Below are 22404 nucleotides of genomic sequence, written 5' to 3'. Positions count from 1 at the left end.
CTGGAAAATGTAGTAGTAAAAATATTTGGTATCGTGTATATATTAAGTACTTGGTTGTTGCTACCTGCCATCAAATCAGATCAGCCTTGTAGTGATCCTGCCCATGTACAACAGAAAGAAACACTGCTTGGTCCTCACAATTGTTAAGTTTGAGCTCATTGCTTTTTACCATTGGGCTTAAACTTTTTTGTTAATTTGAAAAAAATTGTTTTATTGATTGTGAATTTATGTACCATACAATCAAATGGTCTGAATATATTAAAAAGATTTGTGCTATCATCACCACAGTGAATTTTAGAACATTTTCTTCATTTTTGTACTCATTATTGCTATCTCCCCATTTTTGTTCAACCTCCCTTGAGCATAACCCTAAGAAACTATTAATATAGTTATTTTCTCTATGGATTTATATATCCTGTATTTCATATCAAGAATATAATGCAAAATCCCCCAACAACAAAATAAAACTCAAGAAAAAATAAAAACTAGAACAAATAAAAAATGGTTCAAGAGGAGAAACAAATGATAAAATAATTAAATTTTAACCTAACTGTATCTGGACTAATTCACTTTCTTATAGACTGTCTCAGGGCAAGGATATTTAGATCGATGACCAAGTGAATTCAGTGGAGCCTTCATCCCCATGGGGAATCTAGAAATGGATTTTGGATTTTCATAGCAATGCATACCTTTATGTAAATCAAGTGCTCAGATTTAAGCTCTAGTACAATTCCCTCCTCTGATCTTGGATTTTTCAATTTACACTCCTTGGCTGGTGTGGACTTTGGTGGCACCTCACTTAGCTGGCTGCTTATTTTAAGACAAGCATTTAATAGTCTAGACACTTTTCTTTCTGATAGCCAGGTACCATCTGATTTCTTTACCACACTTTATAAGACCCCATATCTTTAAGGATCTCTTCATGAGGGAAAGTACTGAGCAGGGCTACGCCATAAGAACTGATTGTTCTTAGGCTGGGGTTTACGATGCAGTGGGAGTGTTTGAACCATTGTTGCAGCCACTGTGTCAATCCATCTTGCTGAGGGCGTGCCTCTTTCTCTGCCCTACATTACGCCCTTTGTCCAGAGTATGTGTGAGATGAAGTCTCACTATCTTCCCTTCTGAGGAGCATCTGGCTGTACTTCTTCCAAGACAGATTTGTTTGTCTTTTTGCAGTGTATGGCCCTCTTGTTTCTTAGGGTTATTTATTTTTTTAAATTACTCTTACTCCAGATATTGCTACATCATTAGTTTTTCAAGTTTTCTTCATGGCTTGGTATACGTAAGAAAAATGAGTTCAACTTTGAGGAAAGTTTAAGCAGCAACCTAATGTAAGAATTCTTGTAAATCTTAAAGAAGTAGTAAATTTAGGAGCAAACAGTGTGAAATCTTAGAGAAATATAAAAAATAATATCTATAAAAGAGGTAAAAAAAAGAAGTCAAAGAAGTTCTATTGTGTCTTGAAGTATAACTCTCTTCCCTTATGAAGGCATATGCTAACATTAAGGTAACGTCTTTGAAATCCTATATTCTCTTAGTCAGAAAGCACTGAAAGGTATGCAAATATAATTTCTAACTGGATATGACTTAGTGATGTTTAGCAGATGAGTGTCTGCTTACTATTTTAACACACAGGTATTACTCAATGAACAAAATCCTTGATTCTAATAAAACTTTTAGTTTAAAATGTTTCTTTCAGTGTCATGTATGACCCTATAATGTTAGGTTTGCAAACATGCTTTGTGCAATATTGCCAGCTGCAGGGCCTTGTGGTGATAGCTAAGCATGAGTAATTTTGTAGGTTTTAAGTAGTGACTATAAAAATTTGTTTCCTTTGGTCTTTAGTTATTATGTTGATGATCTTTTTCTGAAGTCATATGGAGAAGACTGTACTATTTTTATTTTACCCTTTAAGAATGTAATTAGGAATAAAAAGCATTTATAAAAATCTGAAGATGATATCAGAGAATTATATAAATCATAATTGGAAATATAACACTTGATTATATTAGCTTGGCAATTTTGGTTTGTTTGAGGTTAATTTTGTATTATAAGCAGGGCTTGGAACCAGTTTGAAACTGTTTGGTCATGGTTGATGGAAACAAGGAAAGCATGCATGTTAGTTTCATAGCTAAAAAGTCTCTTGGCAATGAATTTTGACCCAAGCAAGAAGCAGGCACAATTCAAGTTTAAAACCATTGAAGAATAATAGAGACCTACTATACAGGCTTTTACTGAATGTGAGTGTGTTCCATTGCATTGTAAGACGTCCTAAAAGTCACTTGGTGTTTAAGCCTTAAGTTACTAGCCATACTTGTTCCCCTTTCCTTGCCTGCCTTGAAAACAGAAGGACACACCCCTGGTAACCTCTCTTGGCTCTTTTCTTTGCTTCTCTGCTTTCCAGCTTCCTTCCCTCCTCTTTCTCACCCTCCTGGAGCTTTCTCTCTGGCACCTTCTTCATTCTCCTCCTCCTCTAACTGACCCCCCCCCCTTTTGACCATCTGTATTTATCAAGTTCTTTGTTTTTTAGGTATATGAATTTGGAACTATCTTTTGTTTTCTTTTTTGTGTTTCAATGTATTTTCTTAGAGATACTACCATCTGTGCCTCATAGCATGGTTTAGAGACTTACAGAGCTTGGACAGTCTTCAATAAGCATATATAAAATGCTTACAACCGTGCCTAGGTCTAGTGAGCATACAATAGAGGTTAGTTTCTTCTGCTATTGCTTCAGTTATGTCATTATCAGGCACCACAGTCAGAAGCAAGGTAGAAGAAGTGGAAATTGCCCTTAAGGAATACAAGAGCCTTCATATCTATACTCAGGATCCAGTGTTTTCTTGTCTCTGTTTCTCCTTTAATCCACCCTGCTTCTCCTGCTAGATTCCCCTCTTTCTTTGTTCTCTCTTACTAATTCTGCTGAGGCCTCACCTACCAGACCTGCTGCTGTCGTGTCAGTTCCGTCTCATAATGACCTTACCAAGGAGACACATTGCCTCCTCTTTCTCCCAAGAAGTGGCTAATGGAGTCAAACCACTGGTCTTTTGATTTGTACCTGAGTGTGTTAACCATGGCACCACCAGAATCCTTAGGGATTCTGTTGTCTCATAGTGTCTATGTGCTTACATTTCTCTTGGGTTTGCTTCAGTTTCCTATGCCATAGTCAGAATACTCAAGAAATGATACAGTTATTTTATCAGATACTGTCATTTTTAGGACCTCCATTTGACTGCATCAACATTTTTTAATTGTTTTATTAGGGGCTCATCCAACTCTTATCACAATCCATACATACATCAGCTGTGTAAAGCACATTTTTACATTCATTGTCCTCATCATTCTCAAAACATTTGCTCTCCACTTAATCACCTGGCATTAGTTCCTCATTTTTCCCTCTCCCTCCCTCATGAACCCTTGATAATTTATAAATTATTATTTTGTCATTCTTGCCCTGTCCGATGTCTCCCTTCACCCACATTTCTGTTGTCTGTCCTCCAGGGAGGAGGTCACATGTTGATCCTTGTAATCGGTTCCACTTTTCCAACCCACCCTCCCTTTACCCCCCCAGTATCGCCACTCACACCACTGGTCCTGAAGGGATCATCCACCCTGGATTCCCTGTGTTTCTGGTTCTTATCTGTACCAGTGTACACCCTCTGGTCTAGCCAGACTTACAAAGTAGAATTGGGATCATGATAGTGGGGGAGGAGGAAGCATTTAGGAACTAGAGGAAACTTGTATTTTTCATCGTTGCTACATGGCACCTTGACTGGTTCATCTATTCCCCAAGACCCTTCTGTAAGGGGATGTCCAGTGGCCTACAAGTGGGCTTTGGGTCTCCATTCTGCACCGCCCCCCCATTCACTATGATAAGATTTTTTGTTCTGATGATGCCTGATACCTGATCCCTTCAACACCTCATGATCATACAGGCTGGTGTGCTTCTTCGATGTGGGTTTTGTTGCTTCTGAGTTAGATGGCTGCTTCAAGACTTTAAGACCCTACACGCTATATCTTTTGATAGCTGGGCACCAATAGCTTTCTTCAGCACTCTTGCTTATTCACCCGCTTTGTCTTCTGTGATTATATCATGGATGTGAGCACACGATGATATGATTTCTTGTTCTTGGATGCCTGCATCAACATTTAGAAGTGGACTGGACTTGAGATCCAACTGGGAAATGGAGGTGGGAAAATGCATCATTCCCCTTCCTGTTTCAGAGAAGTAGCTGCTGGAGAGGGAAGACAGATGGGTGAACAAGGTTGGATGTAAACTTTAATGGTTTTCCTAACATTTGTGGGACCTTCAAAAAAATCCATGGAAAAATTCCATTATCTTTTAATTCCGTTTGCTCACTAACTTCGTGAAGTCCTCTCTTATGTCTGCACTTCTCTGCAACTCTCTCTCTCTCTCTCTCTCTCTCGCTTTCTGTGCTTATGCTCCTGATCACATGTCTAGAAAAATGACAGTAGTTATTCCTGTTGGCATTTCTGTACTGCCCTAAAAAAATGTTCAAGGTCACGAGGGATTCACTTGGAGACAAATAAATACTGCTTCTAAAAGAAATAGAATGTATCTGCTGGTTTGACCTTTCTGTGGCAAGAATAAAGCAATTTTAGGAAAGATTATAGTTATAGAGAACCATAGTCACTGTCAGGACAGGATTCTGAAAGATAAATGAGCCTTGAAAATTTTCCCACTCAATGAGTAGCTCCATCTATAAAATAAGGGCACTGTTAGAAAGGATAAATTTTATGTGGTTATAAAACAATAACAACAAACTTAAAGATTATATGAAGTTTTCCAAGACAATTCTCCAGGGTATTTGAGAAAAAGTAGACAAGCAAATAAAATAAGTGGTTTTTTTGGGTGGAAGAATCATAATGTTACTATTTTGATTTGGGTAGTTCTTAAATTTTCTTCATAATTTAGATGTTCTATATAGAAATTTTCATATCTACTTGTGTTAGGCCAGGTTAACTAGAGAAATAAATCCAGTGATACTCATATGTGAAAGAGTTTTATATCAAAGAGCAATTGTATATTGAGAAAACATCACAGCCCAGATTAAGTCCATATTAGCCCATAAGTCTCTCTTCAGACTCACACAGCTCCATGCAATGATGCAGAATGCAGGAAGATAACAATTTGGTTGGTGAAAAGACTTGTGGATCCTTTGGAGGTGGAATCATCACGGGGCTGGTACAGGTCTCTGCCGCATGGCTCACTCAGGTCTCAGCATGGCTCCACATGGCTTGTCAACAGGAAGGTGAAGCACAGAGAGTGTGGCCCATTTCCAGGAAGAAAGAGAGGAAGTTCCCATGAGAAGGCTACACCCACAAGGAGGGATCATCAGGCTGTGTCTTGATTGACAGCCTAGACGTCACCTCTACACCTACTTTTCAAGTTGACTTGAAATTATGTAACTACCACACTTATCTAATCTTTACTTTTTGTGTGCATTAATAGATTACAAATGAAGTTAAGATGCTTCAGAATAAGGTAATACAACAAGATAAACGCCTGGCCGCGGCAATGGTGCATGATGGTTCCCTTCATATCACCTTGCTAATAATGCAGTTATTAGATGAAGAAGAAGTAAACATGTGAGTAATGTGTCTTTCTATTCCTTTAGTATGACTAATCAAAGCAGAACCCATAGAGGCATTGGAATTCTAAAGGAGTATTCTTAAGTATAATTTATTCCATTGACTAATCAAGCTACAGATATGAAGTAGACTTTTTAAAAAAACATAGGTTTTTGAAGCATTTAGCCTTTTACACAACAGTGTATTTGGAAATTGCCATGGTGCCACGGTACTGGATGAGTACTGGGGATTAGCTACTGAAAAGTTACAAATAGCAGTGGAACATTGCATGCTCTCGGGCTGGAAGATGAGCCCCTCGGGGTAGAAGACGTTCAAACACAATGGAAGAAGAGTTGGGTTCTCGAAGTCCAGTAGACCTTAATGACGTGGCTAGAGCAATGCTTTCATGAAGGACCTTTATTTGCTAATGGGACTTGAGTCAAGATGAGATGAAACAGTTGGAAACATCCACTAGTAATCAGAATGTGGAATGTACTAAGTATGAACCTAGAAAATTGGAAGTTGTCAGCACTGAATTAGAATTCAGAGATTGATATTCTGGGCGTTAGTGAGCTAAAATGGGTTGATATTAGCAATTTTGAATTAGAGACTCATATGGTTTACCATGCTAGGAATGACAAATTTCAGAGAAATCGTCAAAAAGAACATTTCAAGATATATCTTTGTCTGCAATAAGATAATATCTATACAGCTACCAGGAGGTTAATGCAACTATTACTTAAGTTTATGCACCAAGTACTAAAGCCCATGATGAAGTAATTGAAGAATGTTACCCACTTCAGTCAGAAATAGATCAAGCATGCAATCGAGATGCATTGATAATTACTAGAAATAGGATTGTTAAAATTGGAAACAAAAAAATAATCAATAGTTGAAAATAAAACTTTGGTTGTAGAAACAAAGTTGGATATAAAATTTTGTAAGACCAATGACTTATTCGTTGCAGATACTTTTTACAAAAATATAAACAATGACTACACACATGTACTCACCAGACTACACACATACTCACCAGACTACACACATATACTCACCTGTACTCATCAGACTATACACATGTACTCACCAACCAGACTATACACACGTACTCACCAGACAACACACATATACTCACCAGACTATACACATGTACTCACCAGACTATGCACATGTACTCACCAGACTATACACATGTACTCACCAAGGGATAAACTTGACTCTGTGAGGAGATGGAGAAGCTCAATATCATCAGCCCATACAAAGCCTGAAGTCTGATTTTGGAATAGATCAATTGCTATATGCCAGTTCAGGTTGAAGCTAAAAAAAAAAAAAAATGAAAAGAAGGCACCCGAAAGGCTAGACACAACCTTGAGAATACCTCAAGGACAGATCTGACACATTAAATAATGACTGAAGACTGGAGAGTTGTGGGAAGGTATCAAGATCGTTAAACACGAAGAGAGCAAGAGGTCATTAAAAAGACAGGTAAGAAAAAAGAGACCAGAAGAGATGTCAGAAGAGGCTGAATGGTGTCAAAGGGAACGCTGAAATTTGCATCATTGGAAGAAATGATGAAGTAAAAGTACAGAACAGAAACTTTCAAAAGGTAGCTGGAGAGGCCAAAATAAGAGTATTATAATGGAATCTGCAAAGTCAGAAAGCCAAAAAGGAAGGACGTTCTCAGCATGTCTTGAGCTGAAAGAACTGAAGAAACAATTTAAGTCTTGAGTTATAATATTGAAGGACTCTGAGGCTAAAATTCTGAATGATGCAGGGAGTATCAAATATATGGAAGGAACACCCAGAGTCACTATGCCAAGAGGAACTGCTTAGAACTCTGCCATTTTCAAGAGTTAGCATATGATAAGGAACAGAAGGTATTGAAGGAAGACGTCCAAGCTGCAATGAAGACGGTGAAAAACACAGCTCCAGGAATTGACCGAATACCGATTGAAATGTTTCAACAAGATGATTCAGCACTAGAAGCCACTTCTAGTCTTGGTCAAGAAATTTGGAAGATGGCTACTTGGCCAACTCACTGAAAGACATCTATCTTTCTGCCCATTCCAAAGAAAAGTGACCTAACAGAATGTGGAAATTGTTGAACAGCATCGTTACTATCGCATACATGTGATATTTTAACTGAAGATCATTCAGTAATGGTTGCACCAGTTCATTGACAGGGCGCTGTCGGAAGTTCAAACGATTCGAAGAGGGTGATGCAAGAGGAACATCATTGCTGACGTCAGATGGATCTTGGCTGAAAGGAGAGACTATCACAAAGATGCTTACTTGTTTTATTAACTATGCAAAAGCATTTAACTGTGTATCATAATAAACTATGGAAAACATTATGAAGAATGAGAACTTCAGAACACTTAGTTGTTTCCTTTTGGAACCGTTACATCGTCCAAGAGGCAGTCTTATTTTGAATCACTTGTTGGGGCTCGTACAACTCTTGTTGTAGTCCATACATCAATTGTGGCCGACATATTAGTCCATTGTTCTTTTCCAGATGTTCGCTTGTCATCGAACCCTTGGGATCAGCAACTCTTTTTTCCCCTCCCTCCTCACGCCCCCCAACCTTCGTGGCCCCTTAATAGATTTTAAATTATTTTCAAGTATCACACGGATCGCTGTCTCCTTCTCTGGTTTCTGTTGTTCTTCCCTATGGATGGGGTGTGTGGTTGTGTGCCATTCATTGTGATCGGTGACCCTCACCCACCCCATCTCTTCCCCCCTCTCCCCTCCCCTTTTGGTAGGTATATGCCCATTCCTGTTCCTGGGTTCCATGTGTTGTGAGTTTGCCTTTACCTATGTACATGCTCCCACCTAGTCTAGATTGGGAAGCAGCACTGGGGTCATGATATCAGGGGGTGAGGAGGCCTCAAGGGATCAGAGGTATATTGTATGACCCATTAGTACTTTACTGCACCCTGATTGACTGATCCCGTCCCTGCGACCCCTCTGTGGGGGGATGTTCCATTGTCCATAGTAGGGCTTTGGTTCTCCGTTCCAATGCCCCTCAATGCATTTTTGTTTGTTTGTTTACTGTTTGTCCTGAATCTTCTGATGCCTGTTGCCCAGTCTCAATGACACCTCATGATCACGCTGGCTGGTGTACTGCTTCCATGTGGACTTGTTGAAGACCCCAGAAACTATATCTTTTAATAGCTGGGCACCATCCTCTGTCTTCACCACATCTGCTTACATACCCATTTTGTCTTCAGAAATCATGGGGGATGGGGTGAGCATCACAGAATGCCAATTTGTTAGAATAACCAAGAGGCAGTCTTTTGAATAGGACAAAGGTACACTGGTTTGAAACCAGGAAAGGTGTGCATCAGTGTTGTATCCTTTCACCGTCATCATTCATTTTGTACGCTGAGCAGGAAATCTGACTAACTGGATGGTGTGCAGAGGAATGCAGTTGTAGGATTAAAGGACGACTCATTAACAAGTTGCGATATGGAGATGACACAATCTTGCTAACAGAAAGAGAGGACTCGAGGTACTTGCAGGTGAAGATCAAAGACTGCAGCCTTCACTATGTATTAGAGCTTAATGTACAGAAATACATTCTTACAGCTGGGTCAATAGACAGTGTCCTGAGAAATGGAGAAAATATTGAAATAACAAGGAACTTATTTTACCATAATCAACACTCAAGGAAGCAGCTCCCAGTCTGCTCCAAAAGTTATCTTTGAAGTCTTCTGAAGCAAAGATGTCACCTTTAGGACTAAAGTGCACCCGACCTTAGTCGGTATTTTCAGCCTCCTCCTTTGCGTGTGAAAGCTGGACAATGGATGGGGAAGACCACAGAAGCATCCATGTGTTTGAATTAAGGTGTTGGTGAAGAATATTGAAAGTGCCATGGACTGCCAGCAGGCCAGAAGGTCAGCAATTTGAACCCACCAGCTACTCCTGTGGAGGAAGAGGGAGCTTTCCACCCCTATGAAGATGTGCAGTCTTTGGAACCCAAAGGGGCTGTTGTACTCTGCCTTGAGGGTTGCTATGAATCAGAATAGACTCTGGCTGAGCCGTTTGTTTAGTGGGCAGGGCGTTGATGTTGCTGGGCAGGGACAACTCAGAACAGCAGGGTGAGGATGGTTGCACAACTTGAAGAAGGCCAGCAGTGTCACACAGTTGCTGGCTTGGTAGGTTTTGCTATGTACCTTCTGAAAACCAACAAAATTAAAATTATATTCCAAAAATGATAAGTGAAGACTAGAATAAAAGATACAGAAAAACACGACCTTCCTCCCCTTCCCACGTTCGACACTTAACTCCACCCCAACCAAACCCACTGCCATTGAGTCTGTGCGGACTCACAGAGACCCCTGGTCTGTGGGTTTCAGAGGCTGTACCCTTTTGACAGGAGTAGAAAGCCTCATCTTTTCCTGAAAAATGGCTAGTGGTTTCGGGCTGCGGGCCTTGCAGTTCGCAGCCCAGTGCATAACGCCTACGCCACCAGCACTCCTCCTGACCAGTAACTATGGGTGAATACGTCACTGATCAAAAGAACTTAAATTGTGGCTTATCTCTACGTACCTGAAGAATGTGCTTTTTGGTTTTGTGCGTAATTGCTGCCCTCTAGTGTTTACTCTTGATGGTAAAATCTGATTCTGGTTAGCAAGCGATCCCAATTATCTGATTCATTAATATAGTAGACATTTATTTGAAACACGGAGTAAACTATATCACCACATAGCCTAAACAGAAATAACAAATGTTGTTTTCCAGAGCTTCAAAAGGGAATATCATTAAGTTTTTCCCATATAAACAATGGTACAGTACATTTTATTATACTATTATAAGTACATTCAGTTTTAGGAGAGTATCTTGCAAGTAGTTAATACTATATTCTTTATATAAGAAACTAGAAATTTTACACATAATCTAAGTTCTTGTAAGGACTGACTTTCTCCAGATATATTTATTAGTAATTGTTTTGAATGGTCCATTCAGTATTTTCTTAGTTGGACACTCCTTGGTCAATAATTAAGTAGTGTTTGCTTTCATATCTTTATTGTTGTAGTTGTTGGGTGCTGTGGCATCAGCTCCATCTCATAACAACAGGACAAAACCCTGCCTGGTCTGCTGTCATCCTCATGAGGGATGTGTGAACGCACTGCTGCAGCCACCGTATCAATGCTGCTGGACAAGGGCCTTCCTCTTTTTCGTGGCCCCTCTACTTTACCAAGCACAGTGTCCTGCCCTGGGTCTAGTCTCCTTGACAACATGTCCAAAGTATATGAGACGAAGTCTCGCCAGCGTTACCCCTAAGGAGCAATCTGGCTGTACTTTTCCGAGACAGATTTGTTCTTTTGGCAGTCCCTGGTACTTTCAAGATTCTTCACCAGCATCATAATCGAGATGCATCGATTCTTTGGCACCCTTCACTATTCAGTGTCCAATCTTTATATGAATATGAAGCGATCAAAAGTAGCATGGCTTGCATCAGGCACACTAGTCCTCAGCTTTGCTTTTCAGCACTTTAACGCTGCTCACAGAAGAGCTAATGATGCATTGCATTAGGTGCATCTGCTGCACAAGACCTTTTTAAAGTGTTGGAAAGCAAGGGAGTCGTCAGTGGAAATTTATAACCAGGCTACAACTTAATTCACTTCCTTCCTGACTTTAATTTAAAAATTAATAATAGTTTTCTAGCTAGTGAGACATGTATAGGTTTTAATCATATAGGCTGGATTTAGAAGGTATTCTAAACTTTAAAATAATTAGTAAAAATGGTAGCACAAATGTTAAAATTAATTTACATTTCTACAACTGATTATTTTGCCCCTTCTTTGGTTGTATTGCTTACTACATTAGTGAAAATATATATTATCTCCTATTAGGGGGATTGATGCGCTTTTGGAATTAAAACCAATCATCGAGGAGCTCCTGCGAGGAAAACATGTGATTTTGCCTTTTCAAGGCGTGGACACATTTAGAGACCAGGTTGGATTTGTAAAGGTGGCGGAAGGAGGTCACTTGAACCTACTGCTGGAGATAGCAGGTAAAACAAATTACAGCACACTGCAAATATCACGTTTAAAAGCAAGTTCTTTTCTATTTTTTGTAATAGAAATTTGATGTCACTTAATTTTGGGAGCCTGTATAATCTCATTTTATAAGTGAGGTGCTTTCCTGTTTGTCGGTGCACGAATGCTGTGGGAACAGCGCTAACCTCCCTGACTGCCCAACGGGGTAGGAGAGCCAAACGCAACATCAACTCAACACCAAGTACTATCAGGTAGAGGGCAGACATGTCTCCAGCTGTCCATCTTCCTTGTCAATTCTGACACCAGCCATCTTTCCCATAGCACTCTCTGATTCACGTCTGGGCTTGAAAATTCACTGTAGTGGCCACATGGAGCAGAGAGACAGTGCTGATGAATTTTATTAGGAAAGTGACCAGGCTACAGTTCAGGATCAGAAAATGTTGAAGTTACAGTTGATCAGTTAGGAACGCCTCTTCTTAGCTGGCCATGCAGGCAGGCCTCGCTCTGACTCTTGGCCTCCTTGGGCACAAGGCTTCTTGGCCTCTGCCTTGCATGGGCAATGCTCTTTTCACACACTGTTAGAGGCTCCAAGGCATTCTATTCCGGTTTAAGTATGCCTCAACCGGAAGGTGTTTAGTTCTAGCTATGGTTTGCAAACCTAGCTGCCTTGATTAAATGCCTGGAGGCACCCAACTCCCCAAGTGAGCCTTCTGCCAAAAGGCACTCGCCTGTGTTTGCTCCACGGACAGTGAAGCCGCAGCTCTGTCTCACGCAGAACCACGTTGCACCGCCTCTTCTGTTACTGCTCTTCTGCTGTCTGGATCCACAGCTCTCCCTGTCTTGGAGTAAGGAGGTGGTTCAGTGTGCAAAACCCATGCCCCTCCTTGCTCATCTTTTTTGATGGAAGTGACATCCCTGTTCCTGTGTCTGAGATGGCTCATTTTAAATATAGGGGGATGGGCAAATGGACCGATCCTCACATTAGAGTTCCATACACCCTATTAGCATGATCCCACTTAGTCATTTGGTAGGAGCTACAAAGACGATGGCTGGAAGTGCCACGTCAAATAATTCACTGCACTACAGTTGACATAAACAGCCAGGTAAAGGGCGTGAAGGGTTTATCTTGGTTCTTCAACCTAAGGGTTCTGTTGATAGGGGCTGTTGGGAGATGATAGACTGGACTCAGGTATATGTGAGGACCATCCCATTTATCAATCTGAAAGACCCTACTCTTACCATGACATTTGATCCATGTTGTTGTTGTTAAGTGTTGTCAAGTTGGTTCCGGATCACAGTGACTCTCTGTACAACAGAACCAAAAACACTGCCTGGTCCTGAGTCATCCTCATAACTGTCCTATGTCTGAGCCTGTTGTTGCAGCCACTGTGTCAGTCCATCTTGTTGAGGACCTTCTTTTCTGCTGCAGTTAAAAAGTATTACATGAATAAGAATGACCAGTTGACCACTCAGGTAATAAGAATGTGTTGGACTCATTCTAGAGCATCAGTAGAGCAAAGTGGATTTCACTTTATTATTGCTGTTATTGGTGAAACAGCCCCATTCATCTTAGCTAAAAGTTTTTACAAAGTGTTCAGCTATACACAAACTTCATACAAAACTATAATATTGTATTCTATGCAAAGAATACGTACTCTGTTCTTTTTTTGCAAACTATGCAAACCCCCCAAAACTTATTTTCTCATAAGTTCTACATATATTATATGCAATAAAAACTAGGAATATGTAAGAGTAAATATACCATATAAAATATTTATGGAGAAAATATTTAGGATATTTCACCTTTATTAGTTGTGTTTGGAAAAATTACTTTTTAATATCAGTAGTGGGACTTCATGTCAATATTTTCCTGTAGTAAATATGAGGGTGCTTCAAAAGTTTGTGAAAAAAATGGAATGAAATAATAATAGAATTTTTCTGTGAACTTTTTGAAGTCTCCGATAATTTTTATTTAATGTATAACTGTTGAATATTTGCCTTTGGGGGTTAGAATTGGTTGTCTGAAAACCTAGAACCTAGCTTAGAATTTATTTTAAAATAATATAGGACATAATATTCTCTATTGGCATACATCCCTCATTTTTACCTTCATCTCAATGATGTGTCCATTTCAGTTACTCTTTATCTCATTTCCCTCATTTTCAATATATTTTTCTACTGCAGTGTACACATCTTTGGAATGATCCTTGGAGCCACTTAAGCCCTCCTAAGGGGGAGGGGTAGAGCAACACAGATGTAAACAAATGCCCATAAACAATGCTTTCAAGCCCAGGAAGATTTAAAGCCCAGGAAAAGGCAATTCTAAATTTTGATGAAAGACCATTATTGAGTAATTAACAAACTCAATCTGTTCTTGACTGTTTGGAGAAAAGGCTGGACTTACGTCATTTCCTTTGTAATATAAATATTTCTGAGCTCAAGAAACATTTCCAATAAGTCCTTTATTCATCGTTCTGGTAAGTAACTAAATAGCTGCTTGCAACACAGAGCATTCCATCCATTCTTTGTAACTACCCTCACAAAGGCAGATTCCCATGTTGTTGAAAGATCCATTGTGTGCTGAGGAATGTGGGCCTCCTTGGCTTTTCCATGAGTAGGAACTCCAGGAGGCCAGTTTGTCAGGTTAGCAAACTGCACCCCAGGTCATGCCTTTCTTGATGCCAGAGGTTCGAGGTCTTGTTGCTTAACTAGGTAGCTACACTTCGCTGAAGTGATAGAGAATAGGGGAGAACAGCCCTCTGTCCCCCTTTGCCGTCACCGTTAGCTGTACTTGCTTTTGATCTTTATGGACAGATAGTGCTGTTACTTATGGCGGTGATTTGCAGTCACTTCTGTACAAAATTTAAGTATATGGAAAATTTTATTCATTCAAGCACCACGTGTTTGTTAATTATTGAGGATATACTATGGATCAGGAATTTAAATTTAGTTGAATCCTTCACTTTTTTGTTGTTCAGATACTCAGATGTTCAGCACATAAACTTTTCAGTCAATTTTTATATTTTTGAGCAGGGAAACATATATTTTTAGATGCCTGGCAAAGAACTGATACTGCTTTATTTTAATGTATCTGTAAAATTATTTGTGTCATATTTTAGAAGTTGTGTTTTCAAATCATATATTCTAACTTTAAGGATAATATCCCTTTAACCATATGCGACACTTAACACTTTTTAATAAGTTACCTATCTGTATGGGTCTGCATAGTGTTCAAGTAGAAAATGTTTTGGAAGTTATGATGGCAACATATATATAAATATGCTTGATACAATTGATGTATGGAATGCTATGAGTTGTAAGAGCCCCCTATAAAATGATTTAAAGAAATTGACTGCCAAACAATGAAGGAGGTCCAGTCTAGCTTAATGGAAAGCAATAAAATTCATAAAAGAAGTAAGTAAAGTGTCTGTAAAGAACTTAACTGGTAACATTTAAACTCGAAAGACAGTTGAAAAATGGCAATTCATGAGCAGTCTGATTTACTAAATTTTCAAAGATTTTGAGATTTTCACTGTAAAGAAACAGTCTTAGATGATTAAACAGGTGTTATGAAGAGAGGACTAAATTTTAGACACTTGTGTTTGAACTCGGTGCTGAGCTTTTTAGCGTGGAGAGCACTTGACAATTTTTTGTGGTGTAGAAATGAAGAAAATTATTACTCAAATTGAATGAGTAGAGTCCGAATGATGAGATTTTGCCAATAACACTTGAACAATATCTCCAAATATTCTGCTTTTGACTGTCAGCTTGTATATGAAGGACTAACCCCACTCAAGATCCTCCCCTCAACGAAACCCAAACAGACCAATGTTCTGTTTGATGTGAGGGGGATAGTGCATTTGGAGTTAGTTCCTTCTACCAGGTCAGACTGTTAATCAAATTTTCTATTTAGAGGTTCGGAGAAGATTGTGTAACAGTGTGCGACAAAAAGGCCCGATTTGTGGCAGACGGGGGACTAGTTTTGACAAATGTACCTATTAACCCAGCCACCTCAGTATGCTAGTTTTTGGCACAAACAGCATACTTCTCTTGCCCAACTCACCTGACCGCACTCTGTGAGACTTCTTTTTGTTTCTGTGAGTGAAGACGGGCATGAAAGGACAGTGATTTGACACAGTAGAAAAGGTGCTGATAGAATTGAGGGAGATGCTATCAGCCATCCAAACAGATGAGTTTGAGAAATGTTTCCAAGAATGGAATAGCAGATTTGACAAATATATTAAGTGTTATGGAGAGTACTTTGATGGTGATAAAGTTGTGTTTTAAAAAATGTAAATATATAACTTTTGGGGAAAAAAATTCAGGTTTTTTTGGGTGCCTCCTCATAGGTGCTGGTGGGACTGAAGAGCCTAAGCTCGTCTTCCTACACCGAGTGTGCATGTGGGTGCCTGGCAGGAACTGCTTGAGGAGCTAGTGGAATCAAGGAGTCTGTCTTAGATCCCTGCCGTAACATTGGGTTGATTCCATTTTCCCAGAACATGACTGTGCCTTATCATTTACAGCCTTCCTTATATAATAGCTCACTGAGCTATAAGAAGACATAGAAAATTATGCTTTGATAAAGCATTTCCTCACACTTTACAATAATGAAATTACACCAAAAAGACTTTGTATAGAAAGGAATATGTGATTTAATTCATTTTTATGGCTAAATATAATTTTGTTAAGAAGGTTATTAGATGAAGAGATTTCTGAAAATTTAGCCTGCTGGAATTATAATAGACCTTCCAAATTTCTTTTTATGAAGGGGAAAGTACTCTTGGTTAGCATAATAAAAGATTCCAAGTGCATTTATCTCACCAAAGTAAAACTGAAAAGTTTTTGGGATATGCATTTGAATGTCACATGTTCTTTCACTTGGCATCCCCTGACCCTACTCCCAAATGGAGAGCATCCATACGTGCTTTGTTTCTCTTGTAGTGTCTGCTCCGTTGCTGGTGTCCCTGGATCCTCTGGTGGTATAGTGGATTACACACTGTGCTGCTAAGTATAGAGTTGTAGTTCAAATTCAACCTCCGCTCTGTAGGACAAAGACGAGGCTTTCTGCTCATCTAGAGATTCACAGCTTCTGACACTCGATGGAGCAATTCTTCTTTGCCCCACAGGGTCGTTAGGAGTTGAAAGTGACTTGAAGGCACAGGGTTTTGTGTGGGCTGCTCCTTTACCACGTGAAGTCCTCCAAGCCAGAAACTTTCCAGCAGCCTGCCGACCACTGCCTTTCATGAGCTGGGCTAGGTTCTCGCTCGTCAGAGACCTCAAAACTGTTTAGCACCACTGTCGGAGGATTAAGCCCTCTCGTCCCCACCAGGATGTCTTCTTCCGCTTGACCGGCAGCCCCCATGGTAGACTAATCCAGTTAACAGTGGCTCCTTTCAGGTACCAATCTCAATAAGCTCTTCCCTCCCCTAAAACTTTCATTAAAGAGGTAGACAGTCCCTCGGCTTAGATCTTTTTGTCCTTCAGGTTACCTACCACTTTGACTATCCTTGTTATCTACTGTTGGCCCACTGTATTTACTTCATAACCCTTATCACAAGTTGTAATTAATAATTTCCTACTAGATTAAACTCAATGAGGTAAGGATCCTGCTTTTCTCACTGTGTATGCCCAGTGCCTTCTATAACGTGCAACACATAAAACGTGTTTAATAAGACTTATCAAATGAATGAAAAAATGAGGTAAACACATGGGTACGTAGAACAAATTATGTTGAACATTTGGTGGTACTGCTGTTATTATTGCTTGGTGCCGTTGAGTTGGTTCAGACTCAACAGCCTTGTGCACAACAGAAGCAAACACTGCCCAGTCCTGTGCCATCCTCACATACAGTTGTGTTTGAGCCATTGTGGCCGCAGCCGTGTCCATCCATCTCGTTGTGGGTCTTTCTCTTTTCCCTACCCCTCTGTTTTATGAAGCGTGATGTCCTTCTCCGGGGACTGCTCTCTGCTGACAACATCTTCACAGTATGTGAGACAGTGTCTCGCCATTCTTGCTTCCAAGAAGCATTCTTGCTGTACTTATTTCAAGACTAATTTTTTATTCTTCTGTCAGCCCCTGATACGTTTAATATTCAGCACCGGCACTGCATTCTCCAGTCTTCCTCCTCAGGGTGGTACTGCAGGTGTGTGCCTTTTCAAATCCAACAGCATCCTATTGAGGGACCCCGATGCTCATTTTCTTGTCCACTCTTATTGCCCCAGTCTTCTGTCCAGCCTCCTTTCACTTCTTTTAATGTAACATTAATCACATTCACTGTGTTGTACCTCTTTCACTACTGCCCGTTTCCAAAAGGTTTTCAATTCCCCAACACTCTCTCTTCAGCTCCTGGTAATCCTTAATAACATTTTTCTTTAAGAGGAAATCTCATCTCGTTTTTGGAAAAGAAGGGTCTCATATTAAGACTTAGCCCTTTAGTATAGGCTGCTCCGTGGCACAGACAGCTGACCGCTCAACCACCAGCTGGAAGATTGGGGTGGATCAAGCCCACTCAAGGATGGGATCCTTGGAAGACAGGTCTGGCGATTTGCTTTGCAAAGGCCACAGTCTAGAAAATTCTACTCTGCACATAGGAGGTCACCAGAGTCTCAATTAAATGTCACTTCACAACAACAACCCTTCTTAATCTACTGTTCTCAACAACCTGGACCTTGTTTTACCAGTGATTTCTTCTTTCTCCTATACTTTAATATTTTCAAACTTTTCTCTTCATGAGCTCTTTCCCCTCAACTCAATTAACTTGACAACGTTTTTCCTATCCACCCAAGCGTGCACACACACACACACACACACACACACACTCACAGACACACCAACAACAGCCAAGTAAAAAAACCTAAGAAATAACAAAACCCACCTCATGCCTTTGATCTTGAATTTTTCTATATCTCTATTTTGTAGCTCTCCCCTTCGTTCATAGTTAAAATATGTAAAACAGTTGATTTTCCTCCCCGTTTCTAGTGCTTTTCTGTACTAAATCAGTAGGTTATAACCTCCTCCACTGCCTTGTTATGTGATTTTTTTTTAATGGCCAAATGTGATGGATACTGTGCCTTTAGTGACATGACCATGCCCTCACTTCGTTACATCTTTTTAAAAGAATAAATCATTTTAATGGGGGCTCTTACAGCTCTTATGACAATCCATGCCTCAATTGTATCAAGCACATTTGTGCATGTGTTACCATCATCATTTTCAAAACGCTTTCTTTCTACTTAAGACCTTTGTATGAGCTCCTCTTTCTACCACCCCCTGCCCCACAAACCCTTGATCATTTATAAATTGTTTTTATTTTCATATCTTACACCATCCGCTGTCTCCCTCCACCCACATTTCTGTGGTTTGTCACTCTGGGGTTGGGTGTATGTCGATCATTGTGATTGGTTTTCCCCTTGGTTCCCCTTTCCCCCTCACCTTCCTTCTACACTCATGGTATCACTATTCTGGTCCTGAGGGTTTATCTGTCCTGAATTCTGTGTGTTGAGACCAGTGTACTTCTCTGGTCTAGCCAGATTTGTAACGTAGACCTGGGGTTAAGATAATTGCGGGGAAGAAGCTTGAAATCACTAGAGGAATGCTATGTATTTCATCTGTGCTGTACTGCTGCAGCCTGCTGCTTCATCCCTTCCTTGTGACCCTTCTCTGAGGGGATGTCCAATTGTCTACAGATGGGCTTTGTGTCTCCATTCCAAACTCCCTGGTTTACATCGAAATGGCTGTTTGTTTTGGGTCTTCAGATGCAGATACCTAATCCTGTCGACACCTTGTGATCACACAGGTTGGTGTGCTTCTTCTTTGTTGTCTTTGATGGCCGCTTATTTATCTTCAAGCCTTTAAGACCCCAGAAGCTATATCTTTTGATAGCCGGGCACCATCAGCTTTCTTCACCACATTAGCTTATGCACCCATTTGTCTTCAGCACTAGTGCCGGGAAGGTGAGCATCACAGAATGCCAGGTTATTAGAACAAAGTGTTCTTGTGTGGAGGCAGGACATGAGTAGAGGTTCAATGTCTGTCTGCTACCTTTATACTTAACCGATAAATATATGCGCATAGACCTATATTCCTACCATTATACATATTAATATAGTTACATATATACGTGCTTGTATTTATACATTTATAAAAGTCTTTTGCCTCCTAGTTCTTTCCTCTGTTTCCTTTTCCTTACCTCCTGTCCCACTATCATTTTTGACTTTCATTCGGCTCGGAGTAATTCCTCTTAGCTGAATTGCACTTGATCGAACCCCAGCAGGCATCCTCTGCCCTCCTCACCATTATTTTTAAGGTCTTTTGTTGTTCCCTTGTCTTTGGGGTTCTTGGGTCCCCAATCCTTCCCCACTTCCACTGTCCCCTGAGAACTGACATTCCCGTTGTTTTCTCCTCATGATTGTTTATCCTGCTTATCTAATATACATAGACATGAAAAAAGAAAAGAAAACAAAAAATAGCCCACGACAAGTTCCAGGTCTCTCTGCTGACTCTTATGAATGATTCCCGATCGGGTCTGATACACACTGACTTCTTTAAAATCTCTTTTCGGCTTCTAGGTCACTGTTTAAAAAAAAAAACACCTCTTAATGTGTCTTCTGTTTCCTTCATTGACTTATCTTTTCCCCCCTGTGTTTGAAATTTTAGGGTTTTTAATCTGACCCTCTTCTTCTGAACCTGTATTTACCATATTGGTAAGCCTCACCACTATTCCAACAAGAACGTAAACCAGAAATACAGGAGCTAGCTGAGGTTCCATCATCACTTATTCCACATAGTCATCAGATCTTAACATTTCATCTCAGAAATATTCATTGATTTCCTGCTTTCCATACAATTACCCTCCCTCATTTCCTGCTGTTTTTATCTTGCCTTGACTACTTTATTAAATTTTTGTGTCCAATCAGCCCCTGTGCATCCAGAGTATTTTTAAAGCACACACTAATCATTGTTATAAACCTTGATTAAACAGATTTATTGACTCCCCATTGGATATAGAACAATATTCTTCTTATTGTGGCTTTTAAGGGTCTCAGCTCTTTGGCTCTTGCCTATGCATGTAGCCTTCTTTCCTCTGTTGCGCTCCACCAGACCTACTTTCTTGGGCATATCGTTCATGTCTTTGTTCCTTAGCTCACCTCATAGAGCACCTTCATATGCGCATGTGCTCAGAGGACACGCCCAGATCTTTAGGGAGGTTGCTGTCACGTGTTGTTCCAAATTTAAAGCCTTTTTTGATTCTTGAAAGTAGAGTAACATTTTTTCAAGTCCCCTGTACTCTGCATAGACATCTACTGTAGAGAATAACATTTTATTGCATTTGATTACTTACAAATCAAACTGAGTGAAAGCTCGGTGGTGTCAGGGAATGTTTCACTTTTGTGCTTACCAAACACAAAAACTCACAACCCACCAAAAATGAACAAGCTCCCAAAACAAACAAATGAAAACCCAACCCATTGCTGTTAAGTGGACCCTGTCTCATCGACTAGAACTTCCTCATGGCGTTTCCAAAGCTCTCGTCCATGTGGAATCACACTGCGACGCTGTTCTCCCATGCGTGGCTCAGGGGTTCCATCTGTGACCTTTCTGTGAGGAAGCTGGCTTATCATCCACTGCACCTCTCAGGCCCCGTGCAATGTAATAGAGCTCAATCAATATGTCCTTTCTTTAGTAGATGAATAACTAACTGGAAAAGGGTGTGATAAATGTATAATTGAAAAGACATTTAGTATTAGTTTCACTTTCTACATTTATATTCATGTCAAAATCTCTGCCTGAGAATTTTCTCTAGACCTGATATTCTAGAATCACGATGAGTGATGTACCAGAAATTCCACCGACCACCCATTCATACTGTCCAGCTGTTAGGAGAAGATGAGTCCTAAGAGATGATCTGTGATGGCCTGATCATTTTATTTGCTAAGGTTCAATGACATTTCTAAGAAAGCAGGTTGGATAGCTAGCACTGGGACTCTTCTAGACTGCAATTGTTCTCGTTTGCTTTGACCACATGACCACATTGGCATGGGTAGGAGTCCCCTGGCAGCAAAGTGTGACTTTAAGACTTGACTTAGGAATGGATATTTTAAAGTTATTTTTTGACAATTTTGTATAGTCCGGGCAGACCCCAGATTAAGAACATGTCCCATTCCTTTCTTTTAACTGGAATTTGTAAATCAGAATTTATAAACATAGTTCATATCTAATATCAAATGCTTGCCTTAGTATATAGTATATAACCATTCTACACATTAAACAAACAAATGAACAAAAACATGAACGAAACACTTCCAGATAGATGAAAACATTGTTTACCAAAGTGGGTGATATCCAAGTTGGGAACCTTCCAGGTCAGGGCAACAGCAGATACTTACGCTTGATCCTGGATTATTTGTTTTACAACATACAGTCACTTGACTTGCTAAAACCACCTAAACTTAAGCAGCATACAGAAACAAGTAAGAGTCCTTTATTAATAGCAAAATAAGACAAGTGTTACACATCTTTTATGTCTTTAGTGTTTTGATGACTGAAAAGCAGTCCTATAAATTTATTGAGAATTTTTAATAATATATGTAATATAAGTTTACCATATGGTATTAGAACGGGTCTTTCAATTAGGATGCATGCAAAAACTTACTACTGTTTGCTATTAGTGTACTCTTTAGTTATAAACCAATGTTTTTAAAAATACACATTTCTCTTAGTTTTCTAGTACTGCTATAACTAAAATACAGGTGGGTGTCTCTAACAAACAGAAATTGATTCTGTTTTGGAGGCTAGGAATTCTGACTTCAGG

General features: G+C 39.8%; 1 protein-coding gene across 1 annotated transcript in view; it reads left to right on the top strand.

The window, feature by feature from the left end:
- The window catches only part of LOC142452350 (uncharacterized), an 87312-nt gene that overhangs the window by 17254 nt on the left and 47654 nt on the right, over positions 1–22404 (top strand). The window contains exons 4-5 of the mRNA XM_075553728.1: positions 5471–5607; positions 11448–11608. Of these exons, the coding sequence (XP_075409843.1) occupies positions 5471–5607; positions 11448–11608 (298 nt within the window). The remainder of the gene's footprint in view (positions 1–5470; positions 5608–11447; positions 11609–22404) is intronic.

The sequence above is a fragment of the Tenrec ecaudatus genome, chromosome 7 (assembly GCF_050624435.1).
Source record: "Tenrec ecaudatus isolate mTenEca1 chromosome 7, mTenEca1.hap1, whole genome shotgun sequence".
Classification (NCBI taxonomy): domain Eukaryota; kingdom Metazoa; phylum Chordata; class Mammalia; order Afrosoricida; family Tenrecidae; genus Tenrec; species Tenrec ecaudatus.
This window is presented reverse-complemented; position numbering and strand designations above follow the sequence as displayed.